Consider the following 19,330-nt stretch of genomic DNA (forward strand, 5'->3'; position numbering starts at 1 on the left):
TTGAGCCTCATTTTGGATGCGACCCCAACAAGCCTGATGGCCTGATTACCTCAGGCATCGAAACGGCTATTAAGGGAGAAGGTGGTTACTAGGGGCCCTTAATAATGGGCAGCACGGGATGTGAAGGCCCTTCTTTCTGTAGCTGCTTTCACCTCCACTGCCTCGGTAACTGCTCTAAGACAGCCTCAAAATCACACTTTTCCAGTGTCCCATCTTTCAGATGAAAATGAGAGAACTAGGGAGGAAGCCATATGTGGCTTTGGTTTGTTTCTAATTATAAGAGTAATACGCCCTCGTCATAGAAACCTTCAGAGACACTGAGAATTATACAGAAGGAGTGTGTCGTCCCGGATCTCACAGCTGAAGGCTGGCTTGTCATATAGATATTTTTTTCATCCTTTCTGTGCATATCTGCATCTTTGGCTACAACTGAAGTAATTCTGCACATTCACATATATGATCCCCCCCTTTTTTTTTTAACTGAAAACGTCTTTATCTTCACAGCCAGTAGCAGCAGCCTGATTCTGTTTACTGCACATTTTCTAGAAGCCCCACCTGAGGACGTGTTTAATGAAAGTTTATTGCTGATGGTGACTTCTCACTCACGCCCACCCTTACCTAACAATGAGTGAATCTTCTTGCTCAAGGCGGGAGATTTTTGTCATTTACCTCCTCCTCTGCAAAAGAAATCTTAGAGAAGTTGCTGCCAGATTTTAACTGCCTCTACCGCAGACATTTTAAAATAGAGTGAACAGAGCTATATGGAAACAGAGGGTTTTGTCGCGGCAAACACAGTTTGCTAGCTGATAAACATGTTTTTGTTTTTCTACCTTGTGCCATTATTGTACGCATTGGATAGGATGGGCCATTACTTTTCGTTAAATCGTTACTGGGTCTCAGCCGGCTTGCTTTCCCTTCCTGCTTGCTTAAAGAGCTGCGTGTAGCCCAAGGGGTCTGAGCAGTACCCTCTGTTCTGGGTGGTGCCAGACAGGAGTTTAGAAAGGACACTCAGAGTGAGAAGAAACCCAGATTTTCGCCCTTCTAAAGCTTGTGGCCTCTGGCTGTGCATCCCAGGGGTGGGTGTCTCCGTGAACCCCTGCATTGGTGGGGCTGACGCAGGAGAATGACCGAGATGGGAAGGCAGTATTCCCTTCCCCAGATCTGGAACTTAGCCCAGGCTCAGGGTTTTCAGGCTTGAGTTGATGAGAATTATTTGGGGGGGGGGGGGTTGGAAATGGATGAAATTTCCCTTGGGATGCCCTCATCTTTGTGATGCCTAATGTCTGAGAAGCCCTTGCTAAGTACACTGATTGCCAGCAGTCTGAGTAATAGCCACTTACCTACTGTCCCAGTTCTAGTAATGAGGTATTTTGAGCTGTTGGAATTCATGGGACTGCCAGTCACAGCCATGGGAAGCTGAACAGGCCAGTGAACAAAAATATATAAGACAGACCTACTTGCTGAGGGATGGTTTGGGGTGGCTTTACCACCCGAGTCTTCACTGGGGACCCTGAGGCCCCTTCATCTAAACACAGCATCGGCATAACAACTTCCGGTGTGGATGCGGCTCTCAGACAGACGACTGTGCACACTCACCCGATGCCCCGCCCGCTGCTGACCTGCTCCTTCCACCCGGTGCCTCCCATACAGGAAGTAGGGAACACCAGCACTTGTCCAAGCTCGACCCGCCCAGCTCTGCCTCTCCCCTTGTCAGTCACACTCAAACACAGGCCAGTAGCTTCGTCAGATGGCTTGATACGTTTACTTTTCCGTTGGCTTATATTGGCCAACCTGAAGAGTTGTTTTATTGACGCTTGGGTTTTGCTATTCCATCTTGACTCTTAAATTCTTGCTTCTTATTAGCAGGAAGAGACATTTCATAGTCCAGAGGATTTTTTTTTTCCTTTTAATTAAGGTTTGTCTTAAAATGGGGACTAGGAGGTCCTAAGTTGTAGTGTCTTCTGATAGCAAAGGGCCTGATTAACCATGATTAAAGCAGTGACGGATTGGAGGTGAGCACGAGCACACGCAGTCTCTGAGCCCCGTTCGGCTGTGGATGTGTGGTAACGCTGACCAAAGCGGCAGCACACGAAACCACAAATAAAGATGGCACCTGTGTGCGCGTATACACGTCCTTTGTGAATTGATAAAACACCAGTTTTTTTGCAAAATGACCTCCCCTCTACTCCCACAAGGATGGTCACTTGTCCTGATTGCACTCGTTCTGAAGGTCTTGGCTCACACATCACTTGCTCAGAGAGACCTCCCCTGACCCCGTCCCCACCCCAAGCAGATGACAAGATGTCATTTATTCCTCCGCTTTGCCTTCGAGCATTTACCAGAATTTGTAAATTTGTTTGTTCATATGATTTGGGTTTTTTAAAAAAATAGTTATGTCTCCCACACCAGACTCCATACAGGTAGAGGTTGTGTCTGTTTTGTGTCTGTTTTATGCCTGTGTTACTCTCTCTTGGGTCCCCAGCCCCTAATTCTATACCTGGCTAGCCTGGGACTCCTTAAGTGTTAATGAAAGGGAGTGAGGAAGTCCATTGATCTTAGAGGTTCCTGAAGCAAAGCATTTTTACACTGTCGATCTTGGCAACATGCCTTTCTGAGCCTTGTACCCTTCTTTCATTAAGCAGCCTTAATTTCCACAGCACTTGGTACGCTGACTGTAGCAGTGACTTTTAAGAGCCCATTTCACCTGCTGGGTTAGAGTTCCTTCCAGACAGACACAGCATCTCACTCATCTTTAAGTTCTCATTTCTGATTCAGGAACCTTCTGATGGGCTGAAGAGACTTTCTAACATCAAGGCAACTCCGAGGCTGTCATTACATAGTTGTTTGGCTGTTTGTCTAAAGCATTTCCCTTTTTCTGTGATTATTCTCTGCCCATGTGTGAGGATCTGTTCAATGACTTACTTGCTGTGACTAACCTTTCTTGTTCCAGACAGAGAGGCATGCACCTTTAGGTTTGTGCTGCTCTCTCCCAGTTTATAAAACCCTATGATTTTGGTAGGGATCGCATCATTGTTCTCACCTTACTAATGTTGAACATCTGAAAAAAGTTAAGTTCAAGGTTACATGCCATTTAAGGAACAGAACTAGAAGGAGAACCAAAGGCTTCAGATGCCTTCTCTACTTTTTGTTTAATGCAGAAATTCAAGATTGTGTGGAATTACTTAAAGGAGATTCAGGCATTACTACCCCCCTCTTCCCTCACCACCCCAAGGATAGAAGCCACCAGACCCTCCTGCTTTGCCAGCTGTCAGGATGTTTCACTGAGTACCTCCATTGAATAACCTCTTCTCCCCATGCTGCAGCCCAGGGTCTAGAATGCTGACTGAGCTCTAGGGTGATGGCTACACCGTGTTGGACCCTCTCTTGTGTTTGTGCCCAGGATCGTCTGTTTTTTGTGATGGAGTTTGTGAATGGGGGCGACTTGATGTTTCACATCCAGAAGTCACGTCGTTTTGATGAAGCACGAGCTCGGTTCTACGCTGCAGAAATCATTTCAGCGCTTATGTTCCTGCACGACAAAGGCATCATCTACCGGTGAGTCTGAGTTGCTGGTAACCCATCTCGTACGAAATTCATCCCCATTTCATTCCCCTGATTCAGCCTATCCTTCCATTTCTTATGACGAGCAATTGAAATCTTTCCAGAATAAATTCACAAAGGTTTGCCTGTCCTTTAGAATAAATGAACAACACAGTGGTTAACATGGCCTGCAAATTAAAACTTGCCCCCACGTGGTATTCGTAAAACAGGCTTGAGAGTCTCGGAAGAGACTGTTCATGTGTTTGTTCAGCTGGGATTTTCTCAGAGCCTGTTATAGCCAAACCCTGCCAGGGGCTGAACATATTGCTGCTCTCTTTTTCCTGTTTTAACATCGGGAGTGATTCATTCCACTTTCAGAATCCATGCCTAATCCATGGCGGAGCGTGGGTGCCTGTTGCCCTAAGTTGCTGTAATAAGAATCACGGTCTGTGGGGCTTGGGTGCGCCAGTCGAGGAGCAGAGAGATGACCTGTTGACGAGCAGTGTCCTGCTGGGTGATTATCGTTTGTAGCCCCCTCGCAGATATTGTTTGATTCCATTTCATGACACACAGTCTTTGATGGTGATATAATGAACTTGAAATGGGCTTGACGTCTCGTTAATGCTGTCAGATCTCCAGGGTCAGGGAATGCCAAATGAAACTAGTCAGACACAAGGTTGGATACAGCGAGAACTGTCATAGTGAGTCAGACAATTTTTATTCTCCATTTTTCCTTTTTTCCCCTGTTGTCAGTGTCCTCCTACTCTTTAAATCACATTATAATTTAGTTGCCACATACACTCTTCTTTTCCTCTTGAGTGGCAACTGTGGTTTTCCTTTGAGAAAAATTCTCTCTCGTATTAGACACATGAGTGTCGAAGTGAAGAATTTTCTGATTGAAATTTGCTATTTATTAGCTTTGCTAAATGCTGTTCCTTTTGTGAGCTCATGACAGTATTGACATCATTATTAAAGGGTAAGTGAGCTCTAAGAACTGACTATTCTTAACTACCCTAGGAGAAAAAAAGACAGGAAAAGAGGAGTTAGACCAGTAAAGAATGCAATGTGACTGGTCAACAATGCCAGAAAGAAGTGGGAAACCAAAGTTGATAGAGCAGGCACTCTGCAGAAATGTCTTCTAGTAAATTCGCAGTGCGGAGCTGTACAACTTCCATTAGATGCAGCTCTTCCATCGCAGCCCCAGCTGGGAGTTAGAAAAAGGGTACAGAGCAGGGAGCCAAGCTGGATAACCGGCCATAGGGTCATCGCTTGAAGGTAATCGGGGTTCTCCGCTCATTCCTGAGTCATGAGGTGGCCACAGGTTACTTTGGATGACCTTGGCTGTGAACTTTCTCGACCAGACTGTGATGTTCCCCTGGATGTGACATTCCAGCCATGATGTTTCAGTACGGAATTTCTCCCATCTCAGCTTTCTACCCAGTGTGTGATGGGTGGTGGTGGCTGACATAATCTGAGAGTCCTTCCTGGTGGCGGTGTCAGATGCTGGGCTGTGTCTTCCACATTTGTTCTCCTCTTGATGGTATAGCTACCCATCTCTGCTCTGTCTATCCCAGAGAGAGCCTTCCCCAATTTAATTTTTAAGAATAATCACTTCCCTACTTGATGGGACTTGTAAATTAAAAAAAAAAATTAACAATGACAGCAAGAGCTAAACCGAGTACTTGTTACAGGCCCTGCGCTGACCTGCATTTCTGTCTTAATCCTCCTAACAAGAGTATTATATAACAATAATAGTATTTGTGTTAGATGAATAACTGGTCCTTCAAAAGGCTTGATAACCAGACTCTTAACTGGTAGTGAAGCCAGAATTCAAATTACATTCTCAACTATTGGTCTACACTGTCTCCTCAGGAGAGACTTGAACACTTGGAGTGCAATCTTAAAGTAAATCTTCAAGTAAACCCCTTGAAGAGTGGGCGTCTTACTCCCCTTTTGGTGATAGGGCAACCTCATGAAAGTGTGGCGTAGTGGGTGTCTGCCGTAACATACTGCATGGCTTATAAACAACAGAAATTTATTTCTAACATTTCTGGAGAATGGAAGTCCAAGATCAAAGCACCAGCATGGTCACGTTTGGTGAGGGCCCTCTTCCTGTGACCTCACATGGTGGAAGGGGCCAGGGATCTCTCTGGACCCCCTTTCATAAGGCACTAGTCCTATTCATCGGAGCCCTGTCCTCATGACCTTAGCACCCCACATAGGCCCTACCTACTAATACATCATCCCCTTTGAGGGTTGGGGTTTCAACATATAGCTGGGGAAGTGGGGAACACAGACATTCAGCCACAGCAATGGGGAAGAGCAGGAAGTTGCCTAACCTTGTCTTCTTGAATACCCAGGCTTCACTCAAGCACCACGTCACCTTGACGCGAGGCACACGCTTGATGACCTGTGTAGCACATGACTGCCTCTCCGTCTCTGTGTCTCACGTGTCTTGAAATATGGAGGATGGGCGGTGTAGCCTGATGTGGTTTCTGGCGATGCAGAAACCATCTTCAGCCCACCTCTTGAGAAATTTTATTTCAATTCTTGGGATTGTGGTTCAAATTTGGGAATTTCTTTTAATTTACTCTTTGACTTGAATTCCACGGGTAAGCTCTGACTGATACGTTTGACTTCAAAGGGAGCACATTTAATTAGGATAGATTCATATGCTATTTTTAGCCCTAGGATTTATTTCACAGGATAATTTAATTCCACTCAGGGTACTGGCCTGAGAACAGAGTCTTAAGGATAAGCCTTTGAAAGCCAAGTCCTTGGAATTCACACACAGCAAAGGGCACATGTGGGTCATGGAGGGTGTGAATTTGATCCAGAGAGCGCAATGAGAAGTACGGGAGCATCGGACAGCCTCATTTATCATGCGTGTCCTGGGACGGCCTGTGTCTGAGCTAAAAGGCTCTCCCTGGATGATGCCTCTGACTTGTTCAGAGTTGTGGTGGTGGTTGTAGTTGTTTGGTTGTTGTTTCTGAGGGACGTGTTTGTTTTCCAGCCAGTTAGAAAGATAGTACCATTTGAAAGTCGTCAAATGGGACTTCAGAAGGTCGTGCCTTAGGCCTCCTCTGATGGGACTTTCCTCTCTCTCTTGGCCGACTGTGCCTTGTGTGAGAGGAGACAGGCCAGGTGCATTCAAGGGCTTTTCTGTTCATGTCCTGACCCTGATTCTCACATGTGTTCACTTGCATTTCATGGAGGAGCACAAGCCCAATTCTTGGGAGTTACAGCAAGAAGACAGTCTGCCCCTCTGGCCTTGGTTGGAAGGTCTGGAGCTTGCCATGACCCAGAGACCAAGAAGAGAGGGCTGGGAAGTAAGCGGTCAATGGATTGCTCTGCTCAGGGGAAAAAATAGACTATTCATTCCTTTGTCCTGGGCTTGCTGGCTGAGTGGAAGCCCCGATAGCGCTCATGAATAATTCACACAGGCGCTGACTTTTTCCCAGAGTCAGGTCCCACAGCAGAGGGGGAAACAAAGGGGCACACGTCCCATTCACCTGCCCGCCAGCGTTTCGGGCACCATTTTCCATCCTGTTTCATAAACTGTATTAAAGGGGAACTCAGCCATCACTGACATTTCAACCCCCACCTCCTAAAGCCAGCCAGCACATGTTGGGTTTGGTATTTTGGACAAAGCATGGAATGTCTCTAAAATTTGCTGAGTGAGGAAGAATTTATGGAAGAGCTCATTTCAAGTTTTGATTCTCTCTTACCATGTTATTCTTGAACACAGCGCATTTCAACACACGCTCCTCAACTCACGCATCTGACCACTTTGTGTCCCGTGCAGTTCTTGGCATGCGGGGTGCATGGTAATCAGTGTTTACTGCTAAAGCTCCAAGTGCTCTCCGTGGTAATTGTCTTTCCCATCACCCAGATGTGGAACTGGCCACAGAGGCTGACGTCCAGACCTGACATATTGTCTTTTATACTTGCATGGCACATAAACTTTTAAAGAAAATCACTTTTGATCTCTTCTCAAATTTGAGAACAACCTCTGCTTAATTTGACTATTTTAAAGATTCAGAATTTGGAAAGAGTAGCAGTCTCCCTCCCAGATGAGATCTGTTAAGCTAGACTCTGGGCACAGCTGTTGGATCTGACCCTTGTTTCTCAGACACCATAAGGGACCATCAGGTGCCTTGCTGACTCCACATACCTGTGTGAGCTGACGTTTGCTGAGCACAGCTTTGCTCTGAGAGCCCATGCTGAGGCCGCCTCTGAGTGTTGCTTTTGTGTTTGAATTCATAAGTCATGTGTTTTCACATCAGTTTGTTGTTGGGTTGGTGATGAATATCACTTGCTTGTGTCATTGTTCTCCTGTATCTGGCTCTTTGCCCTCTTGAAAACTGTAGCAACATCTGTCTGGTTCCCATTTCCTGGGACCTTTCTCTTGTTTTTATGTTTTTTTATTGAAGTAGTCAGTTTACAGTGTTGTGTCAGTTCCTGGTGTATAGCATAATGCTTCAGTCACACATGAATATACATAAATTCCTTTTCATGTTCTTTTTCATTATAGGTTACTACAAGGTATTGGGTATAGTTCCCTGTGCTATACAGCAGGACCTTGCTGTTTATCTATTTTAGATATAATAGTATCTAGTAGTTAGTATCTGCAAATCCCGAACTCCCAATTATCTTAACCCACACTCCTTCCTGCACTGGTAACCGTAAGTTTGTTCTCTATATCTGTGAGTCTGTTTCTCTTTTGTAAATAAGTCCATTTGTGTCTCTTTTTTTTTAGATTCCACATACAAGTGATATCATACGGTATTTTTCTTTCTCTTTCTGGCTTACTTCACTTAGAATGATAATCTTCAGGCCCATCTATGTTGCTGCGAACGGCATTATTTTATTCTTTTTTATGGCTGAGTAGTATTCCATTACATATGTATATTACATCTTCTTTATCCAATCATCTGTCGATGGACATTTGGGTTGTTTCCATGTCTTGGCTATTGTAAATAGTTCTGCTTTGAACATTGGGGTGCATGTGTCTTTCTGAATTATAGTTATCTCTGGATATATGCCCAGGAGTGGGATTGCTGGGTCATATGATAAGTCTATTTTTAGTTTTTTAAGAAACCTCCATTCTGTTCCTACCAACAGTGAAGGAGGGTTCCATTTTACCCACACCCTCTCCAGCATTTATTATTTGTGGACGTTTTAATGATGGCCATTCTGACTGGTGTGAGGTGATATCTCATTGTAATTTTGACTTGCATTTCTCCAATAATTAACAATGTTGAGCATCTTTTCATGTGCCTGTTGTCCATCTGGATGTCTTTGGAGAAATGTCTATTTAGGTCTTCTGCTCCTGGGTGGGACCTTTCTTACTCTAAATATTAGCAGACTTTCAGAGTCCCCTTAGGTCTTTCATTTGAGCCTGGAATTTTGGGCTCTTACCTATATTCAATTCTGTATTTAGATTTAGTCTCATTCTAGTAAGAAAGGTGGTCTTTTTAGATAGAGATTAAAGTCAAATTTAGGAGCTCTATTTTCCCTTTGCCATGTGCTAACATCATTCCTTCTGCTCCAAGAAGTAGGTCTCCTCTTTCTTGATCTACTTGTCACAAAGACAGCTACAAATTGTCTTTTTTTTTTTTTTTTTAATCTTCATAGTCTTTCAGGATGTGCTCACCTGGAATTCTCAATGCATTAGTAACTTACGTCGGATTTTGGCCCTTACCCAGGTTGTTACTGGAGCACCAGATTTTTTAGTCATGTTCCCGCCTTCTCTCTTCTTAGCTTGCCCTGCTTGTTCTGCCAGATGCTGGCCTCATTCAGTGCCTGCTCTTCCACCGTCACCAGAAAGTGACTTCAATCCCTAACTCCTAAAATCCTTGTTCAAGGGTGTAATGGGGAGCTCTGAGGATTTCCAGCGTATTAGAATAGCTTGACAGGGCCCCCAGATGAAACTCATTGGCCACTAATAACAAGTGTTTATTGACTGGGTCAACACTCTCTGCCAAGGGTATGGACACAGTGGTGAGCAAAACCAAAAGTGGTCCCTTGTGGAGAGTACGGTGTAGGGAGGGAGAAGAACATCAGTCACATGGTCCTACTAATAGAGCAGCCTGGCTGTGCCCAGTGCCATGAAGAAGAGGCCTGTGTGGCAGTGAATGAGAACCTCTCCCAGTGTGATTCAGTCTGGTCAAGGAAAGATGGAAGATTTTCCTCAGGAAGTGACTCAGCAGCTGAGGTCACTAGTGAAGAGGGAAGGAAAGAGCATTCAAGACTGAGAACAGCAAATGCGGGTGCCCAGTATCAGAAGGTAGTGTGGCAAGTTCAAGGGCTTTTAAAGAAAGCCAGCGTGGTTGGAGTAGAGGAGGCATCTCTTCCCAGAGTCGGCATTTCATTTTCCTAGCATGCTCACTGTCCTCTGATGACTCTAAGACTTTATGAGGTACTCCTTATAAATAATTTATTTAAAAGTTGGGTAAGGCTGGTCATGTGCCAGTCCCTGGGGGAGCCATGCACTCACAGTGAGTTCCTTGTGTCCAGATCTATGTGTTTATATTCAACAATGGAATTATAAAATGTCAGAGGCAGCTGAGACCTCCAAGATTACCCAGTGCCAAGTTCCCAGTTATGGATGAAAGAATTCAGGTCTGAAACCACCAAACAGCAAACTGCTTCTCAGAATGGATGTTTTCTTAGGATGGCTTACTTGAAACTTGTTTTTCATCTCCAGAAAAAAAGAAAAAAAGATCACCTTTAGAAAATTGTGCTTCAATATTCAATTTACTGCTCATCTGAAGAGCTAAGCAGGACATTCAGAAGCAGTGGATATGTATTATTCACTCCACTGCAGTAAGGAAAATGCACTGGAGCTCAGAACATAATTACTGAGCTCCCACTTGCATTTGAAAGAGAGATCCGAAGTAGTAGATGTGGTGTCTGCTCTCTGAGGTTCCTTTTGTGGGGTGGGAGAGATGGCCCATATGCAAGTAACAGCAGGTTATTAAACATTAATAGCAGGTTCCAAAACTGCAGTATGCCCAGGGTCTTATGGGAGCAGAGGGAATGGCCACTTGGCCTAAGATGGAGCTTTAGGCAAACTTCCTGGAGAAGGTGATGCCTGAGCTGAGTGTGGAAAGTTAAAAGCCGAATAAAGATACAGAGGATGTTTAGGGGGCAAGCTTGAGCAAAATCTGAGAAGTATGAAAGTCCAACGTAAATATGTGGGTGGGGGAGAAAACTACTCAAATTTTGGTGGTACTAGCCTAAAGTTTGAAGTATGGTGGAAGATAAGGCTAGAGAGGTTGACAGAAGTGAAGCTATGAAAGGCTTAACATTCCTGAGATATTTGAATTCTGTATCACTTAGGATTTGGCACCATTGTCTGGCACAGGAAATGTGAAATGACAGTGGCTTACACCAAATAGAAATGTATTTCTCTACCCTGTATAAAGTCTGGAGATAGGGAGTCCAGCTCTGCCATGAAAGCTCCATGGAGCCATCTGGGACCCAGATTTCTGTCTTTTGTGTTCTGTCTTTGGAGTCACCTCATGGTCTACGATGGTTGCTGCAGCTCCAGAAATCTTCTGTGTATTCTAGTTGAAGGCAGTAAGAAGGGCAAAGGGCACTCCTTCCAGCTGAGTCAGCTCTCTTTAAGGATCCTTCCTGAACTTCCACATAGTACTTAGCACAGAATTATCTGGAATTTGGTCACATGGCTGCACCTAGCTGCAGTGAAGGCTGGGAAATTATTACATGGCCATGTTCCAGCTAAAAATTAGGAATTCTCTCATTAAGGAAAAAGGGGGAAGATAGTTATTTGATAGAAAACTTACAGTGTCAGATGTAAACTTCATACCAGGGAGTTCGGGCTTTATGTAGCAGGTAAAGGAGCGTCTTGGAAGAATTTTCAACAGGTTGCACGACATGAGTGGATTTATATTTTACATTTATTTTGGGGAGGGAGTGAGTGGACATGTATATGTGGGGGGCAGGGGGAGGTTCAGTTTGTGACTGTTACAGTGCTTGAGGTAAGAAGATAATGAGGCTTTGAACAAGACATTGATGGTAGGGCTGAGGAGAAGGGTCTAAGGTTAAGACCCTTCTGTCTTCTGTTATAAGATACTCCCAAGTAGAACAGATAGGACTCAGTGACTGGGTGAACCCAGGGGGTGAAGGAGAAACCTGGGGTCATCCCTAGGTGTTTAGGTAGAAGTTTGAATAGATAATGGTACCATTAGCTAGGAGAGCTCATGAGCCCATGAAGAGATCTAGGCAGAAGAAGAAGAAGACGGGATTTAGAAATGTAGCGTGTCAGGTACCTGAGACACATTCCAATTGAAATGCTTAATGAGCGGGTGGATTTGAGTCTGAAGCCCAGTGAAGAGGATTGGCAGGAATGAAATATTTGGAAGTTACCAGGACATAGCTATTAGTTCTAATCACAGGACCAGATGAGCTCACCCAAGTAGAGCGTCTTAAATGGAACAGTGAGCCACGGACAGAACTCTAGGGAATCAGGCCCCATGAGAAATCTGCCTAAATTTGGCTCCAGGGTTTAAAAAATTTCTATATACTGCATCATTTAGAGTGAGTGTCGTCAAAGTATAATTCCATTTAAAAGATAATGCTATGAAATAACTGGAAAAGATCACTTGTTTTAAAGTAAGTTTGAGAGGCAGCATGTGTTCTTTCAACTGTAAGAACGCTGGGCGTGGTTTTCCAAAGACCTTGGTGCTAGGATTCAGCCCTGCTTCATACTGGTCCTGAGGATGTGGGCGGGTAGCTGAATGCTCTGAGCCTGTTTGCCCATCTGTCCAATGAGGGTATCACTGATATAGCTTCCCTGTAGGGTGGTGATGAGGCTCCCACCAGATGGAAGTGAAGATGTGAAAGCTCTTTGAAACACGCCATGTCAATAGAGGAGATGATTCTCTGCATGCTGTCAGCTGATTTGCGTTTTCTTTGTAGGCATGGGCTTCAGCTAAAATTTTCCTCAAGATGCTTGCTCGAGAATAGAGAACTCATCACAGAAATTGGAGTTGTAGCCTGTGAAAATCAACCCTCTGTAGACCAGTCTTTAAATAGTAAGCTAAATCTGATTATGCTCTTCTTTCAAACTAAATCATTTTCTTCACATTTTAGCCATATTTTGAACTTGTGTGTAGTTAATATATTTACCATGTACTTACCATAAATCCTTAAGATAGTTTCCTTAGGAAGCCCTGGAGCATATGGGGCAGATTGTAAAACTTGAAGACTCTACTCTTGCATTTTGTTTAAATTTCAGCTGTCTCTCTAAGGTTGGGGAAAATCATCAAACTCATTTTGAGTTTACTTTTTCCAGTATTGCAGCAAAAGTGTTGGTTGGTGATTCATTTGAGGGGAGATTCAAGATCATTTTCAGACCATTACTGGAGTAAATATCCTGGCACAGATTCTGAGGACCTAGATTAATGGCAGAAAGACATTTCAGCCCTGAAACACTTTCTTTCTGTTCTTTACTTTCTGTGCTTTGCTGATTAAATCAGAATGCTGATCCTGGCATGCCTCATCAGTGTTTGACCTTTGCATCAACAAAGGCTGTGGTTATTTGGAACAAATTGATCAGTGTGTTAATTGATTCCACTGGCTAATGAAATCAACCACTGGTTGTGCTCTTCTCCGACCAAATTGATCAAGCAATCTCTTGCTTCCTTATAATTAAACACAATCTTGGATTTATTTGCTGGGCACAAAAAATATAGTCATTGATCTTTAGGTATCAGATGAACACCGCCATTTATAAAAAGTGATTCAGTTGTACAGTTCAACAAATGCTTATGGGAAATGTCTCCTCAATGCAAAGCTTTATGTCAGGCCCTCAGAGAGTAAAAGAAGAGTAAAGTATAAAGAAAGGCCCTGCCCTCCAGCTTGGGTTACTTACTCATTCCTTTAACATACGTGTGCTGAGCCCCTTCTGGGTGCCAGGCACTGTTCTGAGCTCTGGAAATAAAGCTGAAAAAACCCTACTCCCAGGGAGCTTAAATTCTAGTGCAGGGAGTCAGACAAACAAAAAGTAAGTACATTGGGTGTTGAGGTGACAAATTTTATGGAGGAAACACCACGTCTAGGGAAGACAAAGTTCAGGGAGAATGGTTTTACTGTTCACACAGAGGATTCAGGAAGGCTTCTCTGATCGGGGCCATTTGATCAGAGGAGCAGAGACCTAAGAATGTGGGGAAGCAGGCTGTCTGGGAACGTCATGGGAGAGCATCCCTGGCGGAAGGAACAGTGGGGACACACAGCCTCTGGGGGCGGGGGTGGTCCTCGAGGTCAGGGTGGCTGCGCAGGGTGTGCTGGGGCCGAGCGGAGGAGGTGATCCAAGTGCTCTCCCTGATTCTACGATACAGAATAATAGCCCCGTGTGCTGAGCATCTAACTCGTGTGGATAAATGCCTGTGTAAGGAGTCTGGCCTACTTAATTTTAACTTCTGAGGACCTCTCTCCCAGGAAATGGCATCATCCGTATTTTACAAATGAGGAAACTTGAGGCCCTGGGAAGTCAGATAACGTGTCCAAGGCCACAGACCCTGTGGTAGAACCCCTCAGTCCCACCTCAGTTTTGAATCCATGAAGGTGCCAGTTGCTTCCTCCTACGGCCTGGGCACGTGCATTTCCCTTTGCCCGAAATGTTTCTCCCTCTCTTTGCCAAGGGAGCTCCTGCTAATCTCTGCAGTCTCAGCTTAGCTGTCACCTCCCATGGGAAACTTTTCCTGGGCCGCCTTGCCCCCACCTCTTTCTGGGGTAGGTGCCCGCCCACTCTGCTTCCTCAGCATCCTGTAATGTCCCTCCCTCAGCACTTTTCCCGGGGCCTGTGCCTCTCTGTGTATGGGCCGCCTCACAAGGGCAGGGACCATGCCTGTCTAAGTAAGCCCCTGTCCACCGCCACTGTTACACTGGCCCAGACCCATGACTGGCTCAGAAATCAAGGTAGTATTTTTCAATAAATGAATGCCTTTTGAGAATGTGATCTAGTGAGAAGAATATTTGAGCATCCATAATAGTATTTTTCAAATGAGTTTTAATTCTTAGGGATTTTTAAATTTTGGATTTTCATTTCGGTGATAATAATTCTTTCACCCACTTTATAAAGGCAAACTTTCTTCCTCGTGATTGTAATTCTCAAATGAAAGTTATTTCATAGGAGGAGACATGTCTATCAGTGTTTCTTCACACGTGCTTTCAGAAGGAGTCATACGGTGCTTGGGTTTGAGAAACAGTGGTGATCTGTGCTGTGATTCTTTTCTACCTGCTGATTTAGGGCCATAGGATTAAGTAGCAAATTTCAGTTGTGTACTCTTGTTTAAGGTGATGCTGATTCCCCTGAGTTACATTAGATCTGTCTGCTCTATTCAGAGGGCTTCAACAGTAATCTATGTCAGTTTTTATGCCTTTCTGCTAAAAGCAAAGGTAATAACTTCTTTGAGATCATTTTTATAAACTGGACATTGCTTTGTAAGTTCCTTAAACCTACCATGTATACTTTATATATACATATATATAACTGTGGTAGAGACCCTGGTGATTTCACCATTTTTTACAGCTATGTGTATGTTATTGAATAACATTAATACCCTAAAATTATTAAGGGGCTTTAACAAAAATATTCTTCTCGTAAAAATGTGTATGTATAGTCTTCATGGGCTATACATTCATTAGTGAGAGCAATAGTTTTCCCCTGTGGTTTTTTTTTGTTGTTGTTGTTGTTAAGTAAAAATTGATTCTTCTCTAATTACAAAAGTAACATATAGTAACTTGGAAATTTTAAATTAAAAATTAAGTCACCTATAATCCTACCACTGAAAGATAATCATTTTTCTTAAAATATACTTCCTTAAAGTTTTTAATTGTATTTACTTCAAAAAAGGAAACAAAATTGAGGTCATTCTATGTATACATTTTTTAACCTGATTTTTTTTTTTACTTAACCTGTCACGACCATTTTTCCCTATCATGAAAGTCACTGACATTCTCTTTTAAACTAGTATTTCATGATGCAGAGTGGTCTATCATATGGGCCTATACTTAATTTATGGTACTTTTCAGTTGACTTATTAATAATGGTAAGTTGATTATATCCCTGTACACGTCTAGTTGGATCAGTCTTTGATCCTTTCCCTAGAACAGATTCCTGGAGGTATTACTGCTGATTCAAAAGGCATGCGTGTTGTTACTTTTTCCTGGGGTTTGAGGGACCTGAGTTCCAGCTCTGCCTTGCCACTTCCCAGCTGTGGCATTTTGAGCAAGTGACTTTAGCCCTCTTAGCCTCAGTTTCTTCATTGATAAAATGCAGATCCTGGAAATGCAAACCTGAGGGGGTGCCTGTGAAGCCTTTAGCCCAGAACCTGGTATGTAGTACAAGCTCAGTCATGTTCAGTTTTTGAATGTTCTTTGGAAAAAAGTATCAAAGTGCATGTTTTAATGACGGGCATTGGTGTTACCTAGTGGGCTGTATTGGTCTTTGCAATTCACTTCCCCCCGCAGATCTTAAGTGTACAATTTGATATGTTTTGACAAATGTACACAACATGTAACCAACACTCCAAATAATTGATACAATGGTTCTATCATCCCATAAAGTTTCCTGGTGCTCCTTTCAGTTAATTTCTGATCACCCCCATAGGCAACCAATGTTGATTCTATATGGACACTGTAAGATGTGAGTATCTCCATTAGGATCCTGAAAGTAAAATCCCTTCTCAGTAACAGCCTTGTGAGTAGAAGAGGATGGGGTTCTTCAAGGTGACTGTGTGAGTGCAGAGATGGTCGTGGGCAGAAGAAACCCCCCCAGAAGGAGACCTCATTCTCTCAGTCGGCTTCACTCTCTGTAGAGAAAGTAGTTCCAGGAGGATTAACGTCAGTGTCTCAGCAGTGGTCGTCTGAGTGCCTGAGGTGGTGTGTTTCTTCTCTTTTTAATGCTTTTCAACTGTTCTACATTGAACAAACATTGCCTTTTTAATCATTAAAAAGTGTTGCTTTCAAAAGGGGGCTCATATATGATATTGACTATATCCCAACATAAGTTTTTCAGCATGTAAGTTGGTGGCTTGTCACATGTAATGTTAAAAATAGATAACTTGCCGCTGCTGTACCAGTTAAGTTCTGCCACTCCTTGACCTACGGGCTGTGATCACTCCTTGTCTGTGAGTCATCGTCCTGGTCTATTCAGGCTGCTGTCACGAACGCCATAGACTGGGGGACTTAAACAACAGAAGTTTTCTGTCTCACAGCTGTGGACGCTGGGAAGTCCAGGATCAGGGTGCTGAGCAGTCTGGTTTCTGGGGACGGCTCTCTTCCTGGCTTGCAGACAGCCACCTTCTTGCTGTATCTTCACATGTCTGGTGGGGGAGAGACAAGAAGCAAGCTCTCTTCTTATAAAGGCACTAATCCTCATGGAGGATGGATGGAGGCCCACCCTCATGACCTTAACCGTAATTCCTTCTCAAAGTCCCCATCTCTAAATGTGGAGTGGTCATGGCTTCAACATATGAATTTGGGGAATATGCAACCATTCAATCATTCATGCATTTATTCAGTTTTGTGTTTTCTATTATATTAAGCCAGGTGCTTTGCAACTACTTGAAAGTGCAAAATCTACCCAGAAATGATTTGCGCCCCAAGGAGAACAGCACCTGCAAGAGAGGAACCTGCCTTAGACTGACACAAGAGAACAGCTGAGGATTAGATGATGGCCTTGTCATTCTTTTGGCTCATTGAGCCATGGATGTTAGTCCAAGAGCTATGTTTTCCAGTTGTATTGAGACCAAATCCTTCTCCTGGATGCTGGTACTTAAGCCTGGCAAGAGAAATAGCTGAGCAGAACGTGATGTTATAATTTGCCTTTTGATAAAGAGTCTGCGTGAAGGTGGCATTTTTTCCATTATTTTGCAAATATCAGATTTTACTTATCAGCAAACTTGCTAAGAAGAAATATAACTTGGTGCAAGCACCCTGTTACTGTTTGGCAAAAATGCCCAGACAGTGATGAATTTTCAGGTTCATTTGCAAAGAGGAGTGAGTGAAACTGACAGGAAAACTGCCCCACACCTTGGAAAATAAGATCGTTGAGGGATCCGGTTCCCAAAGTGTGGGCGTGATGCTTACAACAGGAAGGTGGCAGTCTGGCTGTGTGACCTTTCATTTCCCCTCCTCCCTTGGCACTGCTTCTACCCTCCAGAATACCCCTCCAAACCTGTGCTTTTGCATCCAGAACCCCTGTCCTATACAATTCTTGATACTTGCATCAAAACCTACCTGATCCATGTCTCACTGACACAATTTTCAAGTGTTTGAGTTGGAAGGGTGTTCACAGTTACATACCCTTCTCTTTCAAAGCTGAATACCTAACAACCTGCTGGGTGGATTTTTTTTTTTTTTTTTTGCTATACTTAAACCCCTCCAAATGAAGAGGCACTTGTTTTCTCCACTTTTAAGCACCAGCGACAATTAGAAATTTCACCTTTGTATTGGCTCCAACAGTATCTCTCAGTATCTTCTGTTGACTGGTTATGGACCACATGAAAGGAGGAGACTGAAAAAGCACAAATCTTCTACAAGAAAACTTTTCAGATATTTGAAGGCAACCTGGATCTCCCAATGTAGTTTACCTATCAAAGAAGGAAATACGGTTAGCATGATAGTGTTCATTCAGGTTATTTTTTTGTAATCACTGATTTATTTCTGAGTAGTCATCAGCCATGTAGTTTGTCATTCTTGATTCAATATCTAGTTGAGGTGTTACATTCTTCTTCTTTTTTAAAATTAGAAGTATAACTAGTAGTTGATTATCTACTACTCTTAGGAATTGTGGTGTTAGTAGCTCATGTTATCCCTCCTAGATAAGACTTGGGCTTTAATTGAATTTTGTTGATGCTGAATACAGGGGTAGCAAGCATGGCAGGAAGTTGATAGTTGTGCCTTCAGAACAGGGTGTTCAGAGTTGCCTTTGGCAATGATGAGGCCCAGGATGAGCACAGGTATGAGAATGGAGGAGACAAAGATCTGAACACCTCGGGTTAGAGGTACCTGTGGAATTCCTAGTCAAATGACCCATCTCAAAGTTGTAAATACCAGGCGAACATTGAAGACAGTGGCCATAGACTCCAGGTTGGTTGCAGGGCAACAATGTGCAAATGAGGCAGTGCTGGCTTCTAGTTAAGAGTAAGGCTCTGGAAAGCTTAACTTGGATTTGAAACTTACCACCACTATATACTGGAACTGATACTGGAGAAGCTTGTTAACTTCCCTAAGTCTTGGTTTCCTAACTTACATACAGGTAACAGTACTGCCAATCCCAAGAGGTTGTTGTAAGAATTCAATTTATGTGGCTGGCTTCTCCCCGGGTCTCGTATCAGTTAATGCTCCACACACATTATCAGTGATAAAGAAGAAAAGTGATCCAGGGAAGATGTTTGAACAGTGAACCCATTTAAAAGGTGGACCAATTTAACAAGGAAAGGTTGAATAAATTACTGCATACCCATCCTGTGGAATACTATGCAGCTATCGAAAGAAAGAACGTGTTAGATTTGCATTTATTCACCAGGGTGGTTTGTCCCCAATAGATAAATCAATGAGGGAAAGAAGTTAAAGAGTAGTATGTATGCTCATTTCTCTCTCTCTCTCTTTTTTTTTTAAGACTTAAAAAGTTTTTTTTTTTAAGTCTTAAAAAAAAAAAAACCAACAGGAGCAAAATCCATCAGTACCTAGATATGTGTGTGGAAGAAGGTAAGGAAGAGTAGAAAGAAAACAGTTTAGGGTGGGGTAGATAGTT

At 43.3% G+C, this 19,330-nt stretch overlaps 1 protein-coding gene across 2 annotated transcripts in view; it reads left to right on the forward strand.

Moving 5' to 3' along the window:
- The window catches only part of PRKCH (protein kinase C eta), a 206,838-nt gene that overhangs the window by 139,597 nt on the left and 47,911 nt on the right, over nt 1-19,330 (forward strand). For both annotated transcript variants that reach the window (XM_032482144.1, XM_006185726.3), the window contains exon 10: nt 3,401-3,555. In XM_032482144.1, the coding sequence (XP_032338035.1) occupies nt 3,401-3,555 (155 nt within the window). The remainder of the gene's footprint in view (nt 1-3,400; nt 3,556-19,330) is intronic.

The sequence above is a fragment of the Camelus ferus genome, chromosome 6 (genome assembly GCF_009834535.1).
Source record: "Camelus ferus isolate YT-003-E chromosome 6, BCGSAC_Cfer_1.0, whole genome shotgun sequence".
Lineage (NCBI taxonomy): Eukaryota > Metazoa > Chordata > Mammalia > Artiodactyla > Camelidae > Camelus > Camelus ferus.